The sequence below is a fragment of the Corvus hawaiiensis genome, chromosome 9, assembly GCF_020740725.1.
Source record: "Corvus hawaiiensis isolate bCorHaw1 chromosome 9, bCorHaw1.pri.cur, whole genome shotgun sequence".
NCBI lineage: Eukaryota > Metazoa > Chordata > Aves > Passeriformes > Corvidae > Corvus > Corvus hawaiiensis.
Window position 1 is genome coordinate 23,011,497 of NC_063221.1, and position 26,314 is coordinate 23,037,810.

The window sequence follows — 26,314 nt, forward strand, 5'->3', positions numbered from 1 at the left end:
AAGTTAAGAAGTGCAGGAAAAACGTTGCTGTATGTTATAGAGGAAGAGAGGTAAAAAGGGCAGGAAATTTGCACCATGTCCATTTCCCCTTGGCCCCCGTCCGCTGCTCATTCCGGATTCGGGATTTGCGTAGGCAGAGTTAAAAATAACAGGGGTATATAAAGAAGGACGGAGAGGGCTGTGCTGGCCCCGCAGCCACCAGGGCACAGCCAGGCAGCAGGCAGAGATCAAAGCAGGATGCGGTCCAGGCGATGCAGTGGGGCTGGGAGCGTGTGCGGGGTCTAGGGGTGCCACTGTGCTGCTTTGCCAGGGGGTGGGATGCCAAGATCTGCCAGCTTGGAGGCCTTCTGGCCAAGCAGCTGGGCAGCACCCATGGGGCCATATATATTCCTGTAGGCAAAGACATCACTTGGGACCCTGTCCCTCTGCAGCCTTTACTCAGTGCTGACATTCACTGCGAGCAACCTGACCCATCCCCTCCGGCCAGAGAGCTGTGCAGGGAGGCTGGATATGGCCCCCAGCCAAAGCACCCTGTCCTGGGACTGAGCTCCCTGCTGGGGTGCTGCCTGCCTCCCCGAGCCCCTGGCAGCCCCAGTCCTTGGCTGTGCATCCCAGTGCTCCCCAGACCCCAGGGCAGGCAGGGCGGACACAGCAGCTTGCTCGGCCGGTGCAAACGAATCTGCCCTCTGTGCCCTGATAACATTGTGTTTGTTGCGGAGCGGGAAGAGCCTGCCAGCCCACGATAAGAGCAGATGACTTTACTCTGGACCCGCTCCGGATTGAATTATGCTTTAATTTCATTTTCAGTTCCTCTTTTCTTTTCAGGAGGGGAAGGGGGCTTTGGGGGTGCAGGCAGGTCTGGGGGCTCCTGGACCCTTCTCTAGGCAGGCCAGTCCCATGCAGAGGGGAAGACAGAGAGTAAAACCCAGCAGGATTCATTTTCTGGTCTCAGGGATATAACCCTGGAGTGTCACACTTGTCTGGGGTCTCCTGCAGTGTGGATCCCCCCTGGTACCTCTCATGGGGTCCCCTGTGGAGCTTTTGGGACTTGGGTTTTGCCTCCCACTGAAGCAGAAGCTCTCTGGGCTGTGAAGCTGGAGGTGGTGTTGGAGAGGGGGCACTGGAGGTGCTCTGAAGGAAAGTCCTTGGGTTCACTCCAGTCCCCCAACTCCAGGTGACAGTACAGAAAGGGATGCAGTGCAGGTGTTTTTCAGGCCCCAATGTTATGCAGGGTAGGGGACCCCTCTAGGTCTCCTGGGAACCCTGCTGAGCAACCTGGGCACCAATTCCATCTCTGGCAGTGCCGCGGGGCATTTTCCCCCTGCCCATCCCACATGTGCTGTGTGCCATTGGGGAGGGTGCCGTGGCACTGTGGCAGTGTTGGCAGGGCTGACGATGCTCCTGGCTTGACAGAGCCACCTCTGGCATACCATGCCGGGCATGCCATGCTCCTCACTCCTCTGCTGCCAGATGTGCCAAAAGCAAGGATAACCATTAACCCTTTCCTCTTTGGCGATCACCTGGGCAGGTGGTCCTTCCCACCTTCTGTTTGCTCTCTCACCTGGACACTGTTTGATCTCATGGGATGCCAGCGACTTAACAGCCTGCTGTAGTAGCGTGAGAGATAATCCATGTTTCCTAAATGGGCTTCTGTCAACAGTGGGCTGTGCACACACTGACTGCTCCTGCTGGCCTCCTTCTCACCCAGGAGGGGGTTTCTGTGGCTGAGGGGATGACAAGGCTGTGGCAGGGACCCCCTGTGCCCACCCCATGGCTCACAGCAGGAAAACCCTGCCTGTGACGCACTCCTGGCTCCCTGCACAGTCAGCGCTGGCAGTGCTTGTGTTGCTGCGGCGCCTGGCGTGCTGCCGCTCCCCACCATGTCGGCCCTCCCACCAGAGCATCAGTAAAAAGAGTTTCCTGGGGAATATCCCACATTTTCAAGAAATATTGGCTGTAAAAATTAAGCTGATCTGTTGGTGACGCCTCTCAAAATTAGCCAGCTCCACATGGGTGCAGATGCCAAAACTGGCTGGAAAAGGGGAAAACCAAGTGGAATTAGTGTTTGTCTCCTATGGCATCTTCTCTCACTTATCTGTAAAAGTTTGGGGCAGGAACTGCCTTGCTATTAATTATTATTTGGCCAAGAAACAAATAATGGGATTAACTGGTGACTTGAATAAGCTACTCTAAGAGGCAAGCTAAAAGTAATTTCAAATAATGCCCACATGCTTCTTTGCCACTTTGGAGGTGACTTTTTCCAAGGAGGGTCTTTGGAGCCCATGTGTTTTGACCCAATAGGTGCCATTAATAAACCTGCTGCGTCACTGGCAGACAGGCAGATGGGGCCCAGGCAGCAGCCCAACATGTACTCTGGAAACCAGGGCAGGGATTCTTGGTAAAAGGGGGAAGATCTGAATTGTTGTTGTTCCACTGGATTACTGAAATAATTTATTGCAATGCTCCACCCTTATAATTAAAGCACAGTGATGAAAGCAACTGGTAGAGTAGCTTTGGATTCAGAAGCGGCATGTGCGTGTGGTGTGTGTGCACACCTCACCTTTGGTGTTTATATTTGTTTTTTTTTTAATTGACTCCTCACTTCTGAATAGAGCAGGCAGCAGCCTCAGTTCTTAGAAAGGTATCTGGAGATGGACAGCCCCAGAAAGCAGGGAGACAGGCTCCAAGAGATAAGGGCCATTGCTTCTTGACGAGTTCAACAGTAGCAGGGCCATTCCTGGTACCGGCTGGATGGGGGCCAAACAGAGAAGATCTTGCTGTGAGCCGGACAGGGAGGCAGAGAGCCCCTGGGGAGGCCTGCCCAGTGCCCTGGGTCTCCGTGCAGTGATCCAACTAGCCAGAAAAGGGTGGATGACCTGGGTGTCTCCTGCAAGGTGGGACAACCTGCTGTCCTTGTGTCCCCTGGCATGGGAAGCCCTCGGGAGGACAGCACTGTCCCAGGGGCTGCTCAGGGTGGGACAGCCGGCCCATGTCCCCCTGTACTAGGGTGGTCGGAGACTCAGCCACAGCACTTGTCCCCAGGGAGGGCAGACAAACGTGTCGTGGGGGCTGTGGGGCGAGATGAGGTGATGCCGGCAGGGTGCCAGCGCCCGACAGGGTCGACGAGCAGTTATCTCGGCTCGCACACGCACCCTGCACGCAGCCAGATGCGAGCTGGTACGTTCTGTGCTGCTGATTGCCTCACCGACAGCAGCGGCGCGGGAGGACCCGGCTCGTATACGGGTGCGCTTACATGAAACGAGTGGCGCGGGGGTGTGGGGGCACCGGGGCTCGGCTATCTAGTTCAGCTCCTGCGGTGGCACAAACACCCCCTTTTGAGACTGCACCTTCGCTCGCTGACGCGCTCGGTGGTCCCCGTGGCAAGTGTAGCGGCCGACACACCGGCTGGAATGCTCTCACCTGCACCCCTGCGCCAGATCCCTCCGGGACTCTCTGCCTCCACACACGGGGGCATGGGACACAGCCATTACCCCTGCCCCACTCGGGAGAGGGTGCCGGGGGACCTCCGGCTCTGCCACCTACAACCCCCCTCCCCGCTCGTAGTGCGGACAAAGCTTAAGGGCGCCTCATCCCGCTCACGTCGCGGGCAGGATTCTGGCCTCCGCAGTCTACAGCAGCACCCCTGGCTCTTCTCCCCCGTGGGACACTCTCGCAGACCAGGGCAAAGCAGGGCGTGCGGACCCCGCCGCACTGTCCCGTCCTCTCCCGTTCCGCGCCAGCTCCGAGCGCCGTCGGGGCAGCGGCAACCACCGACCCCCGCCCGGCGGGGCAGCCCCAGCGGAGGGGGCGCGGCTCAGGCGGCAGTAGAGCCAATGGCAGGCGGCGGCGGTGAATATCAATGCGGGCCGGACCAATCGGGGCGCAGCCATGCTGTTAACAGCTTAGGGGCGCGGGGCGGCGCAGAGCAGCGCTGCTGCCGCGGGGAGCGGAGTGGAGCGGTGCTGGGCTCCGCGCACCGCGCTCCCCCTGCCCGGCCCCGCTGCCCCGGCCCGGCATGGCGGCGGCCGTGGACGAGAGCGCCCTGCCCTCTATCTCCACTTTTGCCAGCTTGATGCCGCTAGAGGAGCGGCCCGCCGACATGCTCCATGTAAGCACCTCGCACCCGGGGAGAGGGTGGCGAGGGGGGTACGGGGCAGAGCGTTCCGGGCTGGGGCTAAGCCTGTCTGTGGAGTGGGGGGCGGGCCGGGCCGCCTTCCCGCCGTCGGAGGGCGCCCTGGGGGCGGCGCAGCGTAGCCGGAGTGGTGCCGACCCGTCGGACGGGTTGGGGGGAGCCGCCGCCCCGAGCGGGAGGCGCGGGCCGCGGTGTTGGGGCGGCGGGTGCCGCCGCAACTGTCTCCCCGCCAGTCCTGACGCCTCATTTTCCCGCAGAGGATGCTACAGCAGGATGGCCCCGCTGCCGTCAAGCGGGAGGAGGACGACCTGGGCAAGTTCGTGGACTTGGACTTCATCCTGGCGCACACCAGCAGTGGCGGGCAGGTGCCGACCGGCCCCAACTATCCCCTGCCCGAGACCCCTGAGAGCTGCGGCACCACCTACGACAGCGACGGCTCGTACTCCACGCCGGGCAAGTTCCCGGCGCCTTACCCCGAGGGCCAGGGCCACAGCTACGTTGCTGAGCTGCTCACCCCGGACCTGCCCGGCCACTACGACCTGCAGCGGAGGGAGTATACGGAGCTGCGGGTGCCCGGCGGCCCCCACCACCATCCTCACCCCCATCACCACCCACCCCTCCACCCGGCCCTAACCCGCCCACTGCCCCTGGACGCCGCGCAGTCCTTCGGGCCCCGCATCAAGAAGGAGCAGCCGGAGGAGCGCGCCTGTATGCTGGGGATGTCCGCCGCCGAGTACCTGGGACCGGGCGGCGGCGAGCACAAGCCACGCGTGGCGCCGGGTCCCGGGCCGGGGCCGGTGCCGGGGCCGCCGCTGCCATACCCGGGCTTCCCCCATGGCCGCTTGGGGCCCCCTGAGGAGCCGCTGCCTGGCGCCGATCCCCACCTCTTGGCCGACCTGCCGCCCCACTACTCCGTGGCCCCGCACCGCTATGCGCCTCACTTCGCCCCCCAGCCGCCGCCGCAGTTTCATGGACATTTCAGTGTTTTCAGGGAGCCCCTGAAGGGGCCGGGGCCGGGCCCGTCGGGGCTGCCCGGGCTGCTGGTCACGCCGCCCAACTCCCCGGTGCTGGAATACTTCCCGGCCGGGGCCCCCCCCGAGGACTGCAAGCCCAAGCGCGGCCGCCGCTCGTGGGCGCGCAAGCGAACGGCCACGCACAACTGTGAATACCCGGGCTGCGGCAAGACCTACACCAAGAGCTCCCACCTCAAGGCGCACATGCGGACCCACACGGGTAAGGGCGCGCAGGGGCGGGGACGCGCACAGGCGGTCCCGGGTGGGGGTATCCCGGCACGTGGTGAAACCCGCCACCGTGGTTCCGGGGGTGTGAAGGGGCGCCGGGGGAGGTGAAACCGGGGGCGGGGGGGGGGGGGGGGGGGGGTCGCATGGAGGAGACCCCTGCGGTTTGTCAGGGAGTGCACGGTGGGTCCCCGTGGTGGGGCTGTGTGAGGGCACCCAGAGATAGCCCGCAGTCGGCATGGGGTTGCGTGAGGGGTTCTGCGTGTAGGGCAGGGAGCAGTGAGGATGGCCCCTGAAGTGCTCAGAAGGACCCCCGTGGTGGGGCTGGGCAGGGACACACGGGGACCAAGGCACGTAGCGAGACCACTCTTGTGACGCCTCCATTGCTGGCTTTGGGGCCCGGGGGTGCCTGAAGAGGTAGGGCTTGGGGACACATGGAGCAGCCCTCGACCTGGGCTAGGGGCAAATAGAGTAGGGAAATAGACTGGGGGGGTGTATGGTCGACCCTCTGGCCGAGCTGGGACAGAGCACATGGTGCCACCCCACAGCAGGGATGAGCAGGGGACCACCAACAGTTTGAAGTGAGGCAAGGGCACATGGAGGGGTGCTGTAATGGGGCAGGGATGCCCAAAGGACAGACCTTTGCACATGGGGAAGGGCAGGAAAATGGGGGACAGAAGGAAAGCTGGGCAGGCAGAGGTGCGCAGTGGGGCTCCCATCCCCTAAGGGTGGTGATCAGGGATCTCCCTTGAAAAAGGGGGTGGTGGGTAGGGTAGCACAGAGCTGAAGGCATAGGGAGGGCGGGAACCTCCAAGCCCACTGACACCCCCTCTCCTCTGCAGGCGAGAAGCCCTACCACTGCACCTGGGAAGGATGTGGCTGGAAATTTGCCCGCTCCGATGAGCTGACCCGCCACTACCGCAAGCACACAGGGCACCGGCCGTTCCAGTGCCACCTCTGCGAGAGGGCTTTCTCCCGCTCAGACCACCTCGCTCTCCACATGAAGCGGCACATGTGAGCAGTGGCTGCGGCCGGACTTGATGTCCCCGGAGCCAGCTCACGGTGTAAATAGCGTTGGGCCAGGGATGGCACTGGGGAGCAGCCTTGCCACCAGCCTTCTCTGCTTGTAGTTGATAACTAGTTTTCTCCTCCTGCCCCTGCTGTGAGAGCTAGCCCAGCCAAGTGGTGGGGAAGGGCTGCTTTGGGATGTATATGGGGAGCAAAGCTGCAAGAAACACCTGCCCAGGCATCATCACTCAGCTCCCCATGCCTGGAGAGTTCCCCCCAGCCAGGTACCTGGTGAGTGAGGGAGGGTTGGTGCATAAGGGATCTGTCCCCAGAACTCCCGGCTTGTATTTGGCATCAGCTTAACCTTCTTCCCCCAGATTCTGGCACTCCCCTGGCTCTAGGGAGTGTGGTGGCTGACTCTGGCTGCGTTTTGGCTGGAGACCCATGCCAGTTGGGCATATTGGTTTTGGTGCTGGGAAATAGGTTGCTGGTCGTCTCGGTTGTGGCCATCAGAACAAACCTCCTGACCCAAAACCTACAGTGGATGGGGTGAGGGTGGGATTTGACTGGCTTGTGGCTATAAAGGTTTGCAGGTGTTGGCAGCACAGTGTCACCTTGCATAGAGAGTAGGGATGCTCCTGTCACCAGCTTGGGACTCCACTGAGCAGTCCAGCCCTGGCCGTTCCCACAGTTTTCCACTCAAGAGCCTAAAATGTCTCTTCTGGCTCTTGTCTGCTTTATTTTGTCTTGTTCTTCCCCTCAGGATGACACCAGGTACTGCTGCAGCTACCTTCCCCATGCTGCTTTTTTAATTTGGTATGTAAAGGACAGGGAGTCCAGCTATGAATGCCCAGGTCTCTGCTATACTTGAAACTTTTGTAGAGGGGGGGGGACAAAAAAGAAGGCTCAAAAGAAAATGAGTCTTTTTATGTGCAGCTTCTGCAAAGCAAGTTGTAAATTAAACAAAGCAGTAATATATAATGTTTCTGTTTTTTTAATATATTTTTTTCTTCCAGCTGGGAACACAGATGAGTCTCAGCTTTGGGAAGTGCACTGTTCCCGTCTGTGTATATTGTTAATTAACATTTCTCTGCTTGGGCACGTTAGGTCTCTTGCACTCTGAAATGTTACTTTTCTTTATATGCAAACTGTTGAAATATTGTGATCTGCTGTATAATAAATAAACAAGACGTAAACATGAAAGAGCCAGGAGAGTTTACTTTAAAGGTTTCTTCTAAGAGGAGAGGGTGAGGCTGAGCTTGTTTGTCAGTAAATATTTACATCGATGTTCATTTCTGCTTAAGTTAGCTGCGGAGGATCGATGGGGAACGCCCAAGCCTCGGCATCTGAGCAGCATCTCCTGTGCAACAGCTCTTGAGTCACCCCACTTCCCTGTGCCTCAGTTTCCCTAATCTGCAGATGGGGCAATTGCGGCACTGGGATGGTGTGACTGGTCCTGCAGTGAGTCATCTCCAAGGGGAATGGCAGCTGAAACTACTGAGAGCCTTGCTGGTCCTGAATTCTTCCTGAGCAGTCCTGTCCTGCTGTCCCTCGCAGCGGGAGCTCTGCAGTACTGGCCTTGTGGTCACAACCGGGAGGGAGGCTGGTGTCTGCTGCCTGGTCCTGGGTGCTGTCTCTGCTGTCCTCCTGGGGATGGCCCGGTAGCTTGGCGGGGTTCAGGTGCTGAGGTTTCCCTGCGTTAATAGGTGGTGACTCAGCACAAGCATGCTGGCAGGTCCCAAGCTCAGCAAGCAGGTCTGGCTCCATCCCTCCCTCCCTCCCTCCCACAGCTGATTACCTGTGATGCACGAATCCCTCTGAAGGCAGGAACTTGTCCAGACCTGACACCATGCTGGCAGTGCAGGGAGCACACTTACAGGCTCTATGATGCCCTGGCCCAGGGTGGTGGTGGCAGTGGCTCCCTCCTCCTCTGCTCACCACTGCAACCCCCAGTGGCTGGCCAGGGCTGGGGGGTGCCCTGGGGCTGCTTGCCCTGCAAGTGGAAGTGGGATGAAGCTGGGTTGATCCCACCCTTTCCTGTTCAGATGGGAATGGCAGAGCAGGTCTGATGGTCCCCTGAGGCACGGCTAACATTTTGGTGTTGGGCTCCGTGTTCTGGGGCCAGCACCCAGCCTTGTGGTCTGCCCTTGAGCAGGTACAAAAGCATGGGTGATTCCAGGCAGGGTAGCAGCAGCTTGGGACGTCATGTTTGGCCTGCAGGCTTGAGATCAGGACCATGGGGCTGCATCCACAGATGTCACAGATCCATCAGGCTCAATCACTTGTCCTTTCCACTGCCACCTCCACCCTCTGCTTGCCCCACTTTCTGAGAGGTGCCTGTGCAGGGGTGACTGTGCTGGGACCCATGTGGCCTGTGATGAGGTACCGGGGGTGTCCTGTTCCTGGGACCACCAGAACCCAAGTACAAGGCTACAATGCCAGGGGATAGCTAGGGCAAAACTTGTGCCTCTTCCCTGGAGACTTGTTCAAAACGTCACATGGAGGGAGAGGGAAAGGTGTGGGCTGTTTGAATTAGCGATGAGTCAGGCTGGCAAAGCCAGATGGGGAGAGTGCGTGCCTGCGTGTTTGTGTGCATATAAGTAATCTCTGGCTTTGTGTTTTTATTATGATTATTATTTTTATTTCCAGGGGAACGATGAATTTCTCCAACCATCCTGTCCCACTGGAAAGGCTGGCTCTGCTGTCCTGTCCTCCCTAAGCATCCTGGGAGCCGGAGTGACGGTTCACGGCTGTTTTGAGGTTCAGCTCTGAGATCAGAGCACAAACCAGTTCTTCCTTGCCTTTCATCATTGCTGTGCCAGGGCAAGAGTGAGGTCCGGCTCTGCTGCCGCTACCTTACATGGAGGTGAGAGCAGGGGAAGGTGCTTTGGCTCCTCCAAACAAAGCTGCTCTGGGTTTGCTCCCCTGTGCCTGGGGCAAGGCACTCCTTCAGGCGCTCAATGGGGCATGGCAGTCAAATGGACCAGCATGACTGGGAATCACCGCATGGCTGGGGAGGAGTGGCTGTAGTGGAAAAGACAATTACGGTTAATTTATTGTTAATAAAAAACACCCTCTTCCAAGTGCCTGGGCCAAGACACACTCCATTGGAGGAGGCTGCCCAGTGCTGTCCCCAGCAAAACCTGCCCTGCGAAGTGATGAGGGCAGCAAGAACACACCTTTGGCAGCACTGAGGGAAGCACGGCTGGGGTGCAATTCCTGTGGTACATGCACCTGCTGTCAGCTGGAAAACCCTGTGCTAGGCCATGTCTCCCTCCCTTCCTTTTCCACCTTGGTCACTTCCTGTCAAAAAGGACCCTGGGAACTGTGCAGAGATCCCTGAACCGTCTGCAACTCTTATGCCCCATGGTTTTGGGGTACAACTGACCTGGTCCAACGAGGAGGCAAGTGGGGAAAGGAAGGAGCAAGGTATGGAGAAACACCTCCCAGCAGATGGATGAGTCATGGCCACAGCATGGCCTGGCACCATGCAGTCACCTGCCAGCTGGAGCACGGGGCCCTGGGGTCTTCAAAGCTGGAGAGGGGTGAAAGAGAAACTTGAGGGGGTTTCTATTGTCTAGGGAGGACCCAGCTCATGTGGATCACCCATGCTACAGCCAACAAATCCCACAGCTGGTCTGGGTTTGTTGATCCATAGAGAGAAGGAGTGTTGCAGATCTGAGGGTTCCTTACCCAGGGCTTGACCTTGGAGATGCTGTGGTCCATGGGGACAGCATGGAGCTGGGAAGGGGGCAAGAATGCTATGGGTGGGATGCAGCCTGGGTGCTCCAGGGTGGGAGGATAGTTTGGGAGTGCTTGGAGGGGCTGACACAGGCCATTCCTCACCACAACCTGGGAGCTTGGGTCCCCAGGACCAAGGTGTCCCTGCTGAAGTATGCTGCCAGGGCTCGAGTCCCCCACTGGAAGAGCAGTGGGAAGTGCCCCATCCCTGCCATGGGGGGAAGGTCCAGCAACTGGCCCCCGTGTCCATGCTGCTTGGGGTGGGCCAGGCGCCATGATAACGGGGCTGTGGCTGTCACCGCACCCTTAGGAAACATTTGGCTTCAGGCACCTGAACCCACGGGGAAGCGATAACTCCCGGCTCACTTGCCCTGCCTGGACCCACACCTGACGCTGTTGTGCCTTAGTCACACACCAGAGTTTTTCCACTGCCGGGCCCCAGATAACCTTCTCCCGCCCCACTGGCCACAGTGTTTGCACTTGTCCTCCTCCGCTGGTGCCAGGCTGGGAGACACACACACCCTGAGCCCTGGTCCGGAGGCATGCACACCTCTGGCCTGGGGCCACCTTTGGTCACTCTTGCCAGCCAGGGCACGGGTAAAGGGCACGAGGTGCATCCTTCCCCAGCATCCCAAGGTGGGTGAGGAGCTGGCCTGGAGGGAGCCTTTTTGCCAGGGCTAAATCTGGGGATACATCTCTCACCCAGCTGCTTGGTGGCAGATCGCCCAGGCTTGGTACCCTTGGTACCCTGGTATCCAGGGCAGCTGGAGGTGGGTGATGGTGCTGCAGTGACAGAACAGCGATGCCAAAGTTCCAGAGCACAGAAGCACTGGGTTCCTCATCATTGCTGGCTTTCCCTGACTCCCTGCATTCCCTGGATTCTCCCTGTGTCCTGGCGAGGCAGGACCCTTGTGGTCAGATCTGGGCACAGTCCCAGTGCAGGACTCTCAGTGATGGACCAGGTACGTGACTCAAGTTTCCAGCCTTACCCCTTTGCTCTGTGCAAGCTTTGGGATGCAGTGGCCAGAAGCAATAAATCCAGGCCAGAAACAATAACTCCAGGCCCCCCTGAAGCAGTGCTAATTGCTCCACTGATGATCCAGTTAGCAGAAACACCCAGTTGATGTGTTTCACCTGCAGGTCTATACAGCTCCTGGTGGGACAAAGCTCCCCAGGCTTACAGAGGTGTGGGGGAGGCAGGCTGTGAATAGCACTTTCCAGCTGCCCATAATCTCCACCATTCATGAGATCAAAAAGCCTCTACCTTGGGGAGATGAGCTCAAAACGTGCTGCAGGCTGTTGAAGAGGAAAGGCTTGATCACCCTGCGCTGGGGCAGAGATTAAATCCTGTTGGGATAGGGTTTGAGCAGGTCAGGCCGACAAGTGGGAGATATAATCAAAAAACGCACTGAATGGCCCATCTGTCTCTGGGTTTTATTTTTGGAACTGGTTTTTGTTTTCTATAAGTGCTGTTTAATGGCATGAATGGACTGCGAACGACCCGCCGTGAGTGGCAAAATGAGAGGTTCTCTCTTTTGGTTTTACAAAGCTCTCCCTGGAGACACAGTACCAGGCTTGCCAGGCAGGCAGAGACTGCAAAAGTTGGGAAAGTCCTGTCTCCCTCTTCAAGCCCACCTTGGGGGAGTGTGGACCCCACTTCCAGGCCAGCTGTGGCAAGAGAGCAAGAAAATGTGCTAGAAATGATTAGCAATGTCCACACACGCTATGGGGGAGGACTTGGGTGGATGAGGCAGAGCTGAGAGCAAATAGGGAGGACAGGCAAAACCTCAGGATCAGCTCTGCCCTTGTGGAAAGGTCAAGATGCTAAAAGCCATCCCTAGTAGTGTGGAAGGGGGCAGAAAGGGGATTAAATTATTTCTGGGGGCAAAAGATGGTACTCTGGGGGCGTCACCAGCTCCCATTGTGGCACGCTGGCATTGGTTGGGCTCTGATTCAGAGGCGATGTGCCAGTCCTTGTGGGAAGGGTTCACCAGCAGGATGGGAATGGTGGTAACTTCAGCACAGCCGAGCTGGTGTTGAGGGATTCCATGCAACACCAACCCCATCACAGCGGGGTTGAGCTCATCCCAGGGCTGCACAGGAGAAGAGATTCTGCTCAGAGACTCCCCCCACTCTCCTGGGCCATCCAAGGTGGCCGGCAGATCACAGTATACCTCAGTGCCCTGTGCTGAAACCTTCTGCTTCAGGCAAACCTCTGCCAGGCAGCCTTGCCCTGCCTCGATCTGGCAGGAAGGTGATTTCTCTAAATCCCTCCTGGCCCCACACCACTGCTTTCTCCCCTTTCCTTGTTCCCTCATCTCTTCCCACAGGGAAGAGGAAGCGGGACAGTTTTATTAATAAACTTTCACTCCGGGCTGCCTCCTGTGAGCTCTGTGGTTCTGGAGGATAGAGCACGAGGGCGAGGAGCGCACGCGGTGGCACACGAAGCCAGGCCGAGCAGCCCGAGTGTGCCATGCGGTGGGGCTGGCACCTGGCACGGCTGGCGGGGAGAACGGCACGGGGCAAAGCCACCAGCGAGCGCCTCGGGAAAGGAGACGGGAGAACTCCTGATGAGCTCTGCGGGAAACTGGGGTCAGCTCCGGGACCCCCGGGAGAGCAGCGACCCATCGCAGAGTCCCCGAGGGAACGGGGTCGCGGCAACTGGGGGCGAGCGTGGGAGCGACCAGCGGACTCGCGGCGCCCCCTCCCCGCAGGACGGGCTCGGAGGCGCCGCTCGGGCGCGGCGGTGCTGCCACCTCCCGGCGCGGGAGCGAGCCGCGCCTCCAGCGCGTTGTGAGCCCTGAGCGGGGCGGAGGGTGCCGGCACCCGGCTAGGTTCGGGCGCTGCCGCGGGGAAAGCGGCATCGGCGGCCTCGGGGCGGGCGGCTACGACCTGCCTGGAGCGGGATTCGAACCTGTGATCCTTCGCGCTCACCCCCGCGTGGTGCGTCCCCCAAAGCGCTCCGGGCACTTCCGGGCGCCTCTTGGCGGGAGCGGAAGCGACGCTGCCCGGGCCGCCGTATGCGCCGCACGTCCCGGTGGCCGCGGAGCCGGCGCCGGTGGGTGCGCGGGTCCCGCTCGGAGCGGGGCGGCCGCGGCCGCGCGGGGAGCGCCGCGTCCCGCACGCCCTCCTGCGGGCCTCCCGGGACCCCCCCGCGGGGCTGCGGGCTGCGGGCGCGGCGTGCGGAACCCCCGGGACCCGCCGGGTGCAAGGCCCCGTTGTTGGGCCTGGCGGGGGGATGGGAGGCGGCCGAGGGGGGTGTGTGTCTATGTAGATATAAGTGTGTGAGTGTGCGTGTGCATGTATATGCGTGTGTGTGTGCGGATATACGTGCGTGTATGTGTAAACACGCGCACCTACGCGTGTTTGTATGAGTCCGGGATACCCCCGCGGGAGTTAACCCCCGACCCCCGGTTTCCCGCCCTCCCAGAGCTGGAGGGGACGGTCAGGACGGCGCAGAGAAGGCCAGAGGGCAGGCGGAGACATGGCGACGGGGGCAGATGTACGGGACATCCTGGAGCTGGGAGGCGTGGAGTCAGAGAATACGGGCACCATCAACAAAAAGGACATCATCAACTCGGATAAGGTGAACTGCAGTGCCCTGAGGGGCTGCTGCCTGATTTCTAGGCACTGGCTGACCTTGCATGTGGTGTTTGGGGTGAATATTGAAAGAAAAGATGGAATAAAGCGTGTACCTTCTTAGTTACCTGTGCTGTGGCATCTGGTGTGGGATTTAAGCTGGAGCTGTGTAAGTGGTGTCCTGCTGAGCTGTCCAGGCCCCACGACATTTTCAGCTGTCTCCTAAAATTCTCATTTTGTGAAGTGTGATGCTATCTAGCCCCCAAACAGATGGAAATACCTGTTTTAGAAGAAAGAAAATATTGTCTGACTTGATTGAATGGCAGAAGTCTTCCAGCTTGTGTGGGGAAGGTGTGTGGCTGGGGATTGGGACAGCTGGGATGCATTGCCTGTGGGAATGTTGCAAGTTAGTAAGCTCTGTTAAGGATGTGTGACATGATGTGCTGCATTCTGTGTGGTAATGTGCTACAGTATCTTGTTTTCTGTTTTTTAAATTTGGGGAAGGTTGTGGGGGTCCCATGTTTTGCAGGATGTTGGGAAGGTGAACTTAGGAGTAGTTACGAGACGTGGAGGTGCTTTGAAATGTGCCCAGGGAGCTCTCTGGTACAGAGATGGTCTGATTTGAAGTAAAGCCTGTGTATTTGTGGAAAAAACCAAAACAGAACTAAGCATACACAACTATCCCATCCCTAAAAGCACTTCCTGGCTGTCATTGTTTGCTTCCACTGAAACCTTTGTCTCTGAAGAGAAGCACTGTGGTTTCACTGCCTTGCTAGGGCATACGGTGTAATTGGTGTAATGGAAAACCAGTGAGTTTGAGTCATTTAAAGGCTGAAATGTTAAAATTCCCGGTTATCAGCTGTGTTGGTGAACAGTGTCTGGTGAGCAGCTTGTTGGCTGGATTCAGCCTGCAGTGTTGCCACTGAGTGTTTGGAGTTGTGAGTTCTTTGATTTAAATGTGTGTTAGGCAGCAGAGAGCCAGAGGAGTACTGGTGGCTGGCTGTCTCTTCAGAGCAGAGACTAAGATGGGTTTCTCAAGTTTACTGTAATGGGGAGAGGGAGGAAGGGAATTTGCAGTGAAAAGTTTTGGGAAGGGTGCAGGAGGCCACTTGAACAAACCATTCTGAATTTCTACAAAGTACAGAAACAAAGCCAAACCAAAGGTGTAAGCTGTTGTCACATGGAGAGTGCAAAGTTGCTAATAACAGTGCAGCACTCGCTCAGGAAATAGATCTATTCTCAATTAGAAAAGAAACAGATTGATGTCTTGAAATCACAAGAGAACCATGAAGTACTTTCCAGTCCATTAGTGACTGAGAATGTTAAAATAAAAATTACTAGGCATAAAAACATTTAAATCAGCATGACCAAGTAATTTGTTCTCAACTCCTAAAAGTGCTGGCTGAGCTGATCTCTGGCCTGCTGATATTAACTTTTAATAAATCTGGGAACTTTGGGGGAATTCCAGAAGCCTGTGTTCACACAGGGTGTGCGGTGACCTGTGGGTAACTGCCTTGGTTGGCCTTACATTGCTCCTGGGCAAACTGATGGACACACTAGGAGAAAGGTGTTTGATTAGGGATGAAAAGGTGCTGATATAATGCGTGTCTGTCATGAAGTTTTATGGAAAGTAGTTGCAGTCCAAGATGACAGGGACTTATTTTTTTCAGTGGGATCTTGAATTTGCTTGATAAAGGTAACTGGATTTAACACAATTTATGATGCAGTGTTAGTTTTACTACTGAAAAATATTCTGATTTAAAATTTGGTATTGATATGGTAAAAAAGTGTGTAATAGTAGTGACAGGGCTAGTAGTTACAAAGACAATACAGTTAGACCAAATGCTCGGTAAACTTCTTCCTCTTAAATAAAGTGTAACTTGTTAGTGTGGCTGTTACTGTACCTACCTGAATCCAAAGCTGATCACCTGATACAGTTGATTACTGAGAAACTTGTAGATGTGGTATGAGTTGGACTGTGTCTTAGAAACCATCAAGTCTGACAAGGGTTTAGGGGCCAGATTGAGTTGTGTACACTGAATTCCTCTTATGAAGAAACTGTCAAAAAATTGTTTGCTGTGTAAATGGGACAGTGGAGGTGGGGCTGGAGAACTTTGGTAGGTGGTACTGGTGGTTTTTCCAGGGGGCTACTGTAAGGGTGTGATCACAGCTGGTAAAAACGGAAGCTGCTGCAGAACAAAGTGACAAAAACCTTTTAAAAACTGGGAAGACATTTCCTACTATTTTCTCGAAAAAGGAGAGAATCAATTAAACGCATTAATACCTCTCAGAGAGGATAGTGCTTGGCTAGTAAGAAAAGACTTAGTGCACTGGCCTGTGCAATCTATAGCCAGATGTTCAGCTTGGAATTTAAGTGTGTTATCAGCAACAGCAAATGGGGGTACTGGTGAGCCCTATCACTGAAAGTGGGTACATTTTGTCTGTCAGTGTCTTCCACCAGGAACAGGCATTTTCCTGGAGAAATTCAAGGTGTCTAAAACCAGATAAAAGTAAAAACCATCACAGGGCACCAGGTTATACGGTTTTAGTTGTCCCTCGGACATTTCTACTTCTGAATCTAAAATGCAATTCTTCTGTTTCAGAAAAAATCCAAGAAGTCTTCAGAGACATTGACGTTTAAGAGGCCAGAAGGAATGCACCGAGAAGTTTATGCACTTCTCTATTCTGACAAAAAGTAAGAGCACATGGTCATCTGTGCAGGTTGTGGGGTGGCCTGGGCTTTTGGTAGCAGGGCAGCGTCCTCTTGAAACCAGGAGTGGTCTCACTACCCAGATTGATTCCCCTTTGTGCTTGGACCATGCTTGTGCCCTTCTCTTAGTCATGGACAGTGTCTGTTTTCTCCCTTCTAAATTTGAGGGGTTTATTTGATGTAAGAAATTAATCAGATACAGGCACAATAGTCTAATGCAGACAAATGAGTGCTCTTACCCTTTGTATCCAGTTCTTTCTTAATCTCAACTGGGAATGACACCTGCTTTTATATCTGCAAAAAGAGTTCTGAGCCTGAAATCTCTTTGGGTTTGTCTTGGGCTGCTCCTTGCTTCTCATCACCAGCACTTTTCTCCACCACAGGGATGCACCTCCACTGCTGCCAAGTGATACAACTCAGGGTTATCGAACAGTCAAAGCAAAACTGGGCTCCAAGAAAGTCCGGCCTTGGAAGTGGATGCCTTTCACCAACCCAGCGAGGAAAGATGGGGCAATGTTTTACCATTGGAGGAGAGCAGCAGAGGAAGGGAAGGATTACCCTTTTGCCAGGTTCAATAAAGTAAGTGGGAGCACTTTCGAACAACAGCATATAAATAGTAGCTGGAAAATACCCTTCAGTCAGTTTCTTCTTGTCCAGACAGGAAGTGGATCCTTTCAACAAGTGAAGGCTGAGTTAGATTTGGTAATTGCATTTTAAATTGCAGCATGACCTGCAGCCATGTGACCATGGACTGGTGTCTCCAAATCATTCAGGCGAAGTGGGCTTTGTATGTGGCCAGAGCTTGCTAGAGACCCCTGTATTTCAGGTGTGCAGTCATTGGTTTGGTGAGGAGGACTCATGATATCTATCTCTGTTCTTGACCAACATTCTTCCCCTGATTACAGGCTCATTGTAGTAAAAGATATTCTATCCTGACTAACACATAAAAGTCATAAGTCTTGTTATTTTGCTCAGTATGAAAAAAATCGCTTGAGCTTCATGGCCAGAAAGGTGGCTTGCAACCTCTTGGCCAGATTCCAGCACAGATGCTGAATTACTTTGTGTTCCCTCTGAAATTGCTCTTGTGGTATCAGTGTGGTGCAGTTCCCTGTTCTTTGCGTCTTACATTAAATTGTCACAATGTGTTGTTGTAATCTCCTGCTGTCTTTTGTCCCAGATGTATCTGCTTTGAGTGGCTGGGCCTTTCATGTGTATGCACAAAGAAAACTACATCAAGATTTATACTTCAAAGTCAGGACCTCCAAAGTTAGGAAGGAGCAGAGTTAGGGTGCTTCCATAATGTAATTTAACTCCCTTCATGATGCAAATCTGAAAGAGTAAAAAAATCGTGTGCTAACATGATTCCACAAAAGCTCTGCTTGTGTGTAACCGTATACAATATTTTAAGTTTGTAACCCACAGAGCATCAGCTCTAACAAAGCTTGGCTTCCTGCAGAGTTAAGTGGTTGGTTGACCTTATATGTTAGAAGGCTCAAGCTCTGACTGATGCTTTTCCTCTAGCTGGGACATTGGTAAGAGCCTCCTGTGGTATCTCTTCTCTGATGTCTGGGGTGGAAGTCTGAAGTATGACTCACTTAGTCGAAGCACCTACCTCGCTGTCTGAGTGAAACTTTGTGAGGCTAATTGTCTCTAAGACTACTGCTGGAACTGGTTTTGGCTGAATTCAACTGAGTTTATCAGAGGGGGACACACAGCACATATGGGTGTTTTAATTATATGATTCTTGTTTCCTTAACTTTATCAGGTACTGTGAATTGACAGACAGACGAGCCTTCAGCAAGGCTGTAACCTTTAGATTAGTGGTACAGGCCTCTGCCATCTGCAAATGCCCAATTGCATAATATCAGGAGCAAGTTGTTATCCTTGTGGTGCTGTAGTTGAGAAAGTTGAAGGCACTAATGAAGAGTTTTGCAGATATTTGCTGTGTCAGAGGAATTTTTTTTACTTTTCCAGACTCTTTTGTGGGTTTTTTCTCACATACTTGATACCTCTGCCTGAATCTTTCCCTCCCCTTGGAATGAACCTGTTTTCCTGTGTAGTCTGTCCTGTTGGTTGCTCAAGCTCTTTAACTCCTGGGTCACTGCTCAGTTGCTTTTCCTTTTCTCTGTGCTTCCAGTCTCCAGTCCAAATCCCTCCCTCTTTGTTGTGAGATCCAAAATGTAAACTTGGGTTTCACCGTGTACACTGAGCCTTGTTTCAGGGTGTGAAACAGGAGTATAAAAGCAGCTTTGCTGGTGTTAGAGCAAGGCCCTCTCTCAGCCTTTTGGCTACCATCAGCAAGGGCTTAGAGAAAGTGTATGAGAATGGGGCAAATACATATTTTCCTGCCTTCTGGTGGCCTTTGGTTTAAGGATTTCTGAACTTGAAATTTGTGTTTAATAATTCTTGCTAGGTACATTCAGGGCAGAAAGCTGCTTTGTGAATAACCCATGCTAATGAGTTCTTCAGGCTGATTTTGTGTGGTGTGCAAAGGTGCTTTCTTCTCATTTCAAACTGCTGGCTTGAGGTTTAGTCCTCTGAGATCTTGTGTTACATGATGTAGTAAATTGTCCTTGCTGGGTGCTGTGTTTTCTGTAATTTGACGTGCCCTCCTGTGCACTCCCTTGTTCTCAAATATCCTTTCTTTTGAAATGGGTGGACTAGGAGTGAGTGTTCTACTTAAGAGAGCATGGTGGGTTTATGTGGGCTCTGTTTCTCTATCTCCCTCATAATTTTTACTGTTCAATTTGTATTTTTACCTCTATTAGGCATTGTGCTGATGTTTTCATAGAACTATCTTGTGGCTCCAGGATCCTGAGCAGTTTCAGCTAATTTAATACTCATCACTGTGTGAGTTTATAGTGTGAAATGTTGGACTGAGAGAGGTTTTTCTGGGCTGTTGAATCCTCCTCTTGGCTCTTTCAGGTCCTGCCACCATCCAGTCCCTTTCACAAATTGATCAAGTTCCTTTTGAAAAGCACTTGGCTTTTCCTGCCCCTGTGCTTCCTCGGGAAGCTCTTCTAGACTGTCTTTGCTCCATTTCATTTCCAGGTTAAATTTTCCATGTTAAATTGGCATTTTTTTGCAAGTCAATTTCTTTGTTCTTATTTCAGTTGTTCTTTTCTTCCCATGGGTATTCCTTTCATTTCATCTAACAGACTTGAAGCCTGCAGTCAGATTCTCTTTCAGACTTCCTTTGCTAGGCTGCATTCTCTTCCAGTCTGCTGTGGGAAGACAAGCTCTCCACCCCATTACTCATGCTCTTCTCTCTACTTGTTTCCATTTCAGTGCATCTTTCCTGACCAGGGATCAGTAGTGTTGTAGTTGGTATTCATGCCAGTATTCTTGTTCTGCAATTGAAACACTGCCAATTTCTGCTGGAAATCCCTTTCTGGGGGTCATAGTTGCCTTTTCATGGTTACGTTGCATTTGAATGTATAGTCAGCCCGTGGTTGGCTCAAGCTTTCCATCTCTTCCTACCTTCTCATTTCTCAGTGGTTCTCACCTGAGCAGCCATGAGTGGGAGCTGAGGAAGTGTTTTGGAAGTGTCTTTGCTCTTGTTGCGTTCTCTTGTCTGATGAGGAGTCTGCCACCTTCCCTTCCATCCACTGCAGAGGACCCTGCTGCATCTTCTCATATGGAAGTGGTACTCGAAGGTTGAGGTTCAGTGCATCCCCAAGAGATCTGCTTCACCTCTGAGTTTCTGTCTCAGTGGTGGAAGAAGGGCAGTAGACCTAAAGAGGCTGTTTTTTGGAGGCTCAGAAATGCTCCTCCGAGCTGTATGGAGTTCATGAGGATGACTTTCGTGGTGACAGGACACAAAACCACAGAGGTGTTGAAGCACATCTGCTACTTGAATGCACACAATTTTCTTGTGAAGGTAGGACCTCCTCAGGCTAAGCAAAGCTTTGCTGCAGGAGGAAGGGAGTGAGAGGGAATAAGGGAGGAAAGCACAGGCTTATTTACACTTTTGCTTTACCACATGCTAGGATTTCCCCTAATATAGTAAATATTTTTGCTGTTTCTTTAATACTCATGTGACACTTGTGTTCTGGATAGAGCCCTTGCAGAGCAGTTCCAGACTGGGGACAGTACTGTGGGCTTGGCCTTTTAGGCACCTGGGACACAGAGTTGGACTGTCATTTGGCTCTGTGGTTCTGCTGGAGAAAAAGGTCTATGAGGAAGGGAGTGACAAAGTTGTTTGCCAAGTTTATGGCCTTCAGTTGTACAGTCTTTCAAATCTTCATGATAGTGTCTGTGCCAAACATGAAAGAAGTAGTCTGAGTATCAAAGCAGAAGGTGTGCTAAAGGCTGGGGACTACTGCTCCTTGCCTTTCCTGTTCTTCCTGTACAAGTGAGCATGTCCCAACCCAAGTGAAGAGTCAACTGTCAGAGCAGTTTATGCCAAGATACTGGTTTTGCTGTATGGGAGGAATGCAGGGAGGCTGGCTGAACCTTGGTTTCACTGTCATGTTAGCCTGCTAATTTTGAAATCCATAGTCAGGATGTGGGTCGCTGACCTCTGCCTGTGTCAGACACCTGAAATAGGTTTCAGCCTCCTAGGTGGCAGTTCCTGGTAAGCTTCCCTGAATGTCACGTTATGGCCTTGGGATCACACATTGCTCCATATCAAGTCCTCTGCCTGCTTATCATGTTTCCTACTACCAGGACTCATTGCTCAGGGTCCTGGCAGCCCCCTCCTGTCAGTACTGTGCTCATTTTCTTGGCTCAGGTATCTTGGCAGTGAGGAGGGCAGTGCTGCAGGAGAGCTACCATGGTTTTCTCTTCTCTCCATAGACAGTGCAGGTTCCTGTCTACTCAGAGCAGGAGTACCAGATGTATCTCCACGACGACGCGTGGACCAAAGCTGAGACAGACCATCTCTTTGACCTGGCTCGGCGCTTTGATCTGCGCTTCGTGGTCATTCACGACCGCTATGATCACCAGCAGTTCAAGGTGAGTCCTGGGGTCAAGTTGCTGCTAGCAACCTGCTGCTATGGCATGTGCAGGGCTTTCTGCACTTGAAAGACTAAATTACCCTTTATATCAACTTAATTAGGGGAAAATAATGAATTATTGGCAGCAAGGAATATTGAATTCCCAGCACAAGGCATTGCTGCTTGCTTTGTTTGTAATTAAATCTACTGTGACTTGTTCTCATTCCCTGTTGTGTTTTATTAGAAAGTTAGAAGGTTTGCACCTGCCAGGAGAACAGCTTGTTGTTCCTTGGAGAACAAGCAGCTGGGGAGTTTGTTTATTTGAGCAGGCTAGGTGTTCTGGATTTCAGTCTAGGCCCTTGGAGAAGGATCTGCCAGTGAACCCTGAGGGTTGGGACTTCTCCATGGTACTGTTCCTGACTTGTGGTCTGACATGGTGCAGGTTTCCATCATCTCTGCTGTGAAATGAGGACCATCAGTGGTCTGAAAATGCAACCCTGGTGTCATGATTGCAGATCTCCTATACTGGTTCCATGCCTCCTGGTGACAGAGGGAGTGTTATGGCTTCTCAGAACAGATCCAAATCCTGTAACTTTTTGCTGTCCTCTGAAATGCTCACACGAAGAGCCTGTAGCAAAGTAAAATAGCAAGAGTATGCTCGGCTGAGTAGCCCAAACATCTTTGGTACTGGGGTTAATGGGACACAGCTCAGACTTCATGAAATGATGGGCTGCGAATTGTTGCAGCTGATACCTTCTTGGTTGTGACTTGAATGACCATTGTCTGGAGCAACTTGGAGACCTGCACATTTGTTGCAAGTTTCCTGCTTGCAGACTTTCTCCTCTCAACTCTCCTTGCATCTTTTTATCTTCACTGCTGGGGGTGCTTCACCGCTGTATTGTCTCTAAACCCTCAGCATTGTTGGATCTTTCGGTGGGTGTTTTTAAAGCAGTACCTGTGAACCCATGACAGTTAATTCATGCAGCTCACTGAGAAACTCCTCCTTCCCTGTCATTCCCCTGGCACCTACAAGGGTCCCTGCTGACCTTCCTCCCAAGCACTGTGTCTTGTCTTGTACTTGATGTGACATCCTTCAGCCAGTGGTCCTTAGGTGGCTATTGCACAAGGTTTTGCTTGGTTCTTCCATAATGTTGTCCTCCTGTGATGTCTTCCACAGAAAAGGTCAGTAGAGGATCTGAAGGAACGGTATTACCACATTTGTGCCAAGCTGGCAAACATTCGTGCGGCTCCGGGCACAGACCTGAAAATCCCAGTCTTTGATGCTGGCCATGAGAGACGAAGGAAGGAACAACTGGAAAGGCTTTACAATAGGACACCAGAGCAGGTAACTTGGGGAAGAGAGCATCACTGCTCCAAAAGATTGATAAGTTGAGTCGGTAGGTGTGTGATACAGGCCAGAGGGTGGGAAAGGTTAAGAAGGGCTGGACAAGAAAAGAGCAGCAACTGAGTACAGCTTTTTTTGTTGGGTTAATGTGCCTTTAAGGAGTTTAAAAGGACACTAACTGAGAAATCTGACTATACAGGAGAAAGGGCTACATGAGCAGAGTTATGGTCTCCAGTAACTGCCAGGACCTTCTCAGTGACACTGACTGTATTAGTCCTCTGATAGAAGCAAATTCTCTGGTCAATGTCTTTACGAGTACCGGAGTATCATGGAGAGAGAATTATTTATTTGAGAGTAAAAATCTTTCCAGAAAACATCAAAGACTAAATCTGCATGCTTAGTTCTCCTCTGTGTTGAAGCTATGTAATGGTCCTAGGGTTTAGAGATTAAGAAACTGTGTTCTCCATAGGCTGGGGGAAACCATCCTTGTGGATTTTCAGTTAATTCCCTCCAAGGACAAGTTCATATGGGACTTCTTCCCCCCATTGACAGGTGTCAGTACTAGGCCTAGTTGCTCTGGGTTCTGTATGCTATATCTGGGGAGGGGAGCCAGCTTTTCACAACACTGTATTTGCAACTACAGCATATTTGGGCTTTTTTACCTTTCTGTCTGTGCTTTTGGACTCCGGAAGATGGGATTAGTAATTTATGGATTGTTGAAGGGTGCATCATAAATGTTGTAATGCAGTACCTGCCGGATTGTAGAGTGGCATTGCCACGGGTACAGGGTAAGGTTATGGAGTGTAATCTGCCCTACAAATCCAAGAAGTTAAGCAGGAGCATAAAGTCATTCCCAGGCTGGCCCGGGGCAGAGCTGTTATCGGTAGATGGCCCCCTTGCCTTGCCAGGCCTCCTCTGCTCTCTGACTGCCCTGACGTGCTCTGGTCTGCAGGTGGCAGAAGAAGAATACCTCATCCAGGAGCTCCGCAAAATTGAAACCAGGAAGAAAGAGAGAGAAAAGAGAACCCAAGACCTGCAGAAGCTTATCACAGCTGCTGACACCACCACTGAGCAGAGGCGTGCTGAGCGCAAGGCTCCCAAGAAGAAGCTGCCACAGAAGAAGGAGACAGAGAAGCCTGTAAACATTTCTCTCTTTTTTTAATTTTTTTTTTAAATTTTCCCTTTCCCCTGTTTATGCTCTGGTGGGGTAATGTGTTTTCTGCAGCAGTCCTATGGGGATCAGGCCCTTTTTGGGTAGGGGGGGAGTAATGGCTGGCTGCCTTCTGGCAGATGTTTTTTCGTTGCATCTTTGGCAGGCAGATTGGTGTAAGGCAGCCATTGTCAGAGTCCACTGGTGTGCTCTCTGTCTCTCCCTCATTGGAAAAATGCTGTTTTAAGTCCTGTTTCTCTTTCCCTCCCTGAGAAAAGGCATGAAATAATGCCAACCATTCATGCATCATGGCAAGGAGAAGCATCTGTCTCCCTGCTTCTTCCAAGTGTGTTCTGTTACTGCTGTAGGATTGGCCCACAAACCCATTGTCTTTCACCTGCCGTCTTTTCCTAGTCCAAGTTTTCCTTTCCTCCCCAACTCCTGGATCTCAGCAGCATCTCCCCAAGCTCAGTACATGCCCCTCTCCTGATCCTGAGCTGTGATCAGAGCAGCCCTGCTGCGGGACTTGTATTGTGGGAACCATTGCTATTTCTCCATGAGCTGAGCTGAAGTCTAAGGAGCCCAGAACACAGGTTTCAGTTCACATTTGATGCTACCTCCGTTTCCCTTTCTGGAAAGAGGAGGACAGCATGGACTGATGTAGGTTCAGCACCTTCAGTAGGAAAGGGCTGTTAAAAAAAAATCTCAGATGTTTCCAGTGAGTCTCTGGGAATTCCTGTCCCTCCACCTTGTGAACAGAGAGCACATGTGCCCTTTTTCTCCAAAAGGTTCTGTACGGAGAGGGGGGAGAAGCGGTGAATTCTAGACAGTTATTGCTTGAAGTGTGCCTAATGGTCACCACTTCCTCAGAACACTCTTTTGGTGTGTCGTGTCCCATGTGTGTCCCTGCGATGTGATGAGTATAGTATCACTGGGCACCCTGTGCATTGCATTCCCTTAAGGGTTGTTCTGGGAAAGCTCAGCCATAGCTGGCATATCTCCCTGTAAAGACAGCAGTTTGTCATTGGTGGTAATGAAAAAAAGAGGGCTAGAGAATGGGGCTGGGAAGATGCTGAGGATGCCAAGATGAGGGAGTCCACCCCTAAGTGTTGGCCGGGGCCTGTCTGCAGGCTTATAGTGCATAGGCACACCAGGGCAGGCAGAGAAGCAGCTTCTGTTGTTGCACAAGCATCATTTCAACCATGACAGAGTCCATTAGGAGTCAATTACCAACTATAGCTGGGAAATGTTAAAAAAAAAATTGCATTTTAACTAAGAATTTGAATCGGGAGCTGCATCAGCATCATTTCAACAAAGGAAAATCATTTAGCAAGGAGTCAATTGAGGTTGAAGCGTTTACAGCATGTACAGGCTGTACAGGCACATGAGGCAAAAGAACCCATTTAATTGCTTATTGCCGAATGCAAGTCAGAGTTGGCTTGGCTGAGGCAACGATGCTGATTTCCCCACACTGCTTGTGGCAGGGTGTTCAGCGACAGGCTGAGGGGCAGAGTTCAGGGAGTTTGGAAGCCAGCCTTCATTCAAAGGAAGCAGAGAGGATTGGTTTTCGATTGCAGCCTTGTTTGTCTGTAATAATGCAAGCAGGGAGGCTATATCCTACCAAAGATCAAAGTGATCTCTACAAGTTTATGAGCCCTGTTGGTAGTTAGAGAATACTTTTTCCTTCATGGTCATGTTTAGGAATCTTTTCCCAGGTTCTCTATTTATTGGACAGACTACAGATAACTGAAATAATCTTAATGCCTGGCCATGCAGAGTGGTTTGCAGGGTGCCACCTCAAGATTAAGAGATAGCTGATAGGGATGTGAGAGTCACTGGCAGGGAACTTCAGAAATTGAGTCACTGTCCTTCAGCATCTCTTGTGATCTTGGGGCAGCCCTGGCTGTCTCAGCCCTATCTGGAACAAAGAGCAAGCTCTAGAGCCTCTCTGCATAGAAATGTGGGAGCAGCAAGGCAAATGCTGTCTCCAAAGAAATGGGGAGATTTGAGGTGACTTAGTTTTGGAAAACATGATTGTGCACGTGTTTTTGCGGAGGTTGTGGCTATTCTTAGCTTGAATCATAAGCATTGCTGACCCATTCAGGGGACCCCAAACCATTCAGTGCAGAGATAGCCTGGTTTAATAGTTTAAAAGTCTGCTCACCTTTTGCTTTGCTCGTCAGCACAGATTTACAAGGGATTGCATTTGTTTTTTTCCATTTTGTTGAAATGCAACTATGTGCCCTACTGTTAGCAGCAGAAGCACTGGAAGTTCGCTGCATTCTAATGCTGTGCTTAAAATACAAAGTAAGAAAGAAAACTGTCTAATGAGTCGACAAATGGCAAAACATGTATGAACAGCAGGCCTCCCTGGGAGGGGGCAGTCCTTGCATCCTCATTAGTGGGCTCATGTCTGTACAGATCAGAGGTTTCTCAGCTTATTCCTTAGAGAGTTTGCAGTCAAAAGCCAAGAT

At 52.6% G+C, this 26,314-nt stretch overlaps 2 protein-coding genes across 2 annotated transcripts in view; both read left to right on the top strand.

Annotated features, from left to right (window-relative positions):
* Positions 1-3,910: 3,910 nt before the first annotated feature.
* LOC125330353 (Krueppel-like factor 2) lies at positions 3,911-7,581 on the top strand. Its single transcript, XM_048313388.1, has 3 exons — positions 3,911-4,108; positions 4,390-5,365; positions 6,213-7,581. The coding sequence occupies exons 1-3, from the start codon at positions 4,016-4,018 to the stop codon at positions 6,386-6,388; spliced, it is 1,245 nt and encodes a 414-aa protein (XP_048169345.1). The 5' UTR covers positions 3,911-4,015; the 3' UTR covers positions 6,389-7,581.
* A 5,514-nt stretch (positions 7,582-13,095) lies between these two features.
* The window catches only part of DMAP1 (DNA methyltransferase 1 associated protein 1), a 28,980-nt gene continuing 15,761 nt past the window's right edge, over positions 13,096-26,314 (top strand). The window contains exons 1-7 of the mRNA XM_048313660.1: positions 13,096-13,177; positions 13,550-13,705; positions 16,302-16,393; positions 16,792-16,987; positions 21,206-21,364; positions 22,523-22,690; positions 23,643-23,828. Of these exons, the coding sequence (XP_048169617.1) occupies positions 13,604-13,705; positions 16,302-16,393; positions 16,792-16,987; positions 21,206-21,364; positions 22,523-22,690; positions 23,643-23,828 (903 nt within the window). The 5' untranslated portion in view covers positions 13,096-13,177; positions 13,550-13,603. The remainder of the gene's footprint in view (positions 13,178-13,549; positions 13,706-16,301; positions 16,394-16,791; positions 16,988-21,205; positions 21,365-22,522; positions 22,691-23,642; positions 23,829-26,314) is intronic.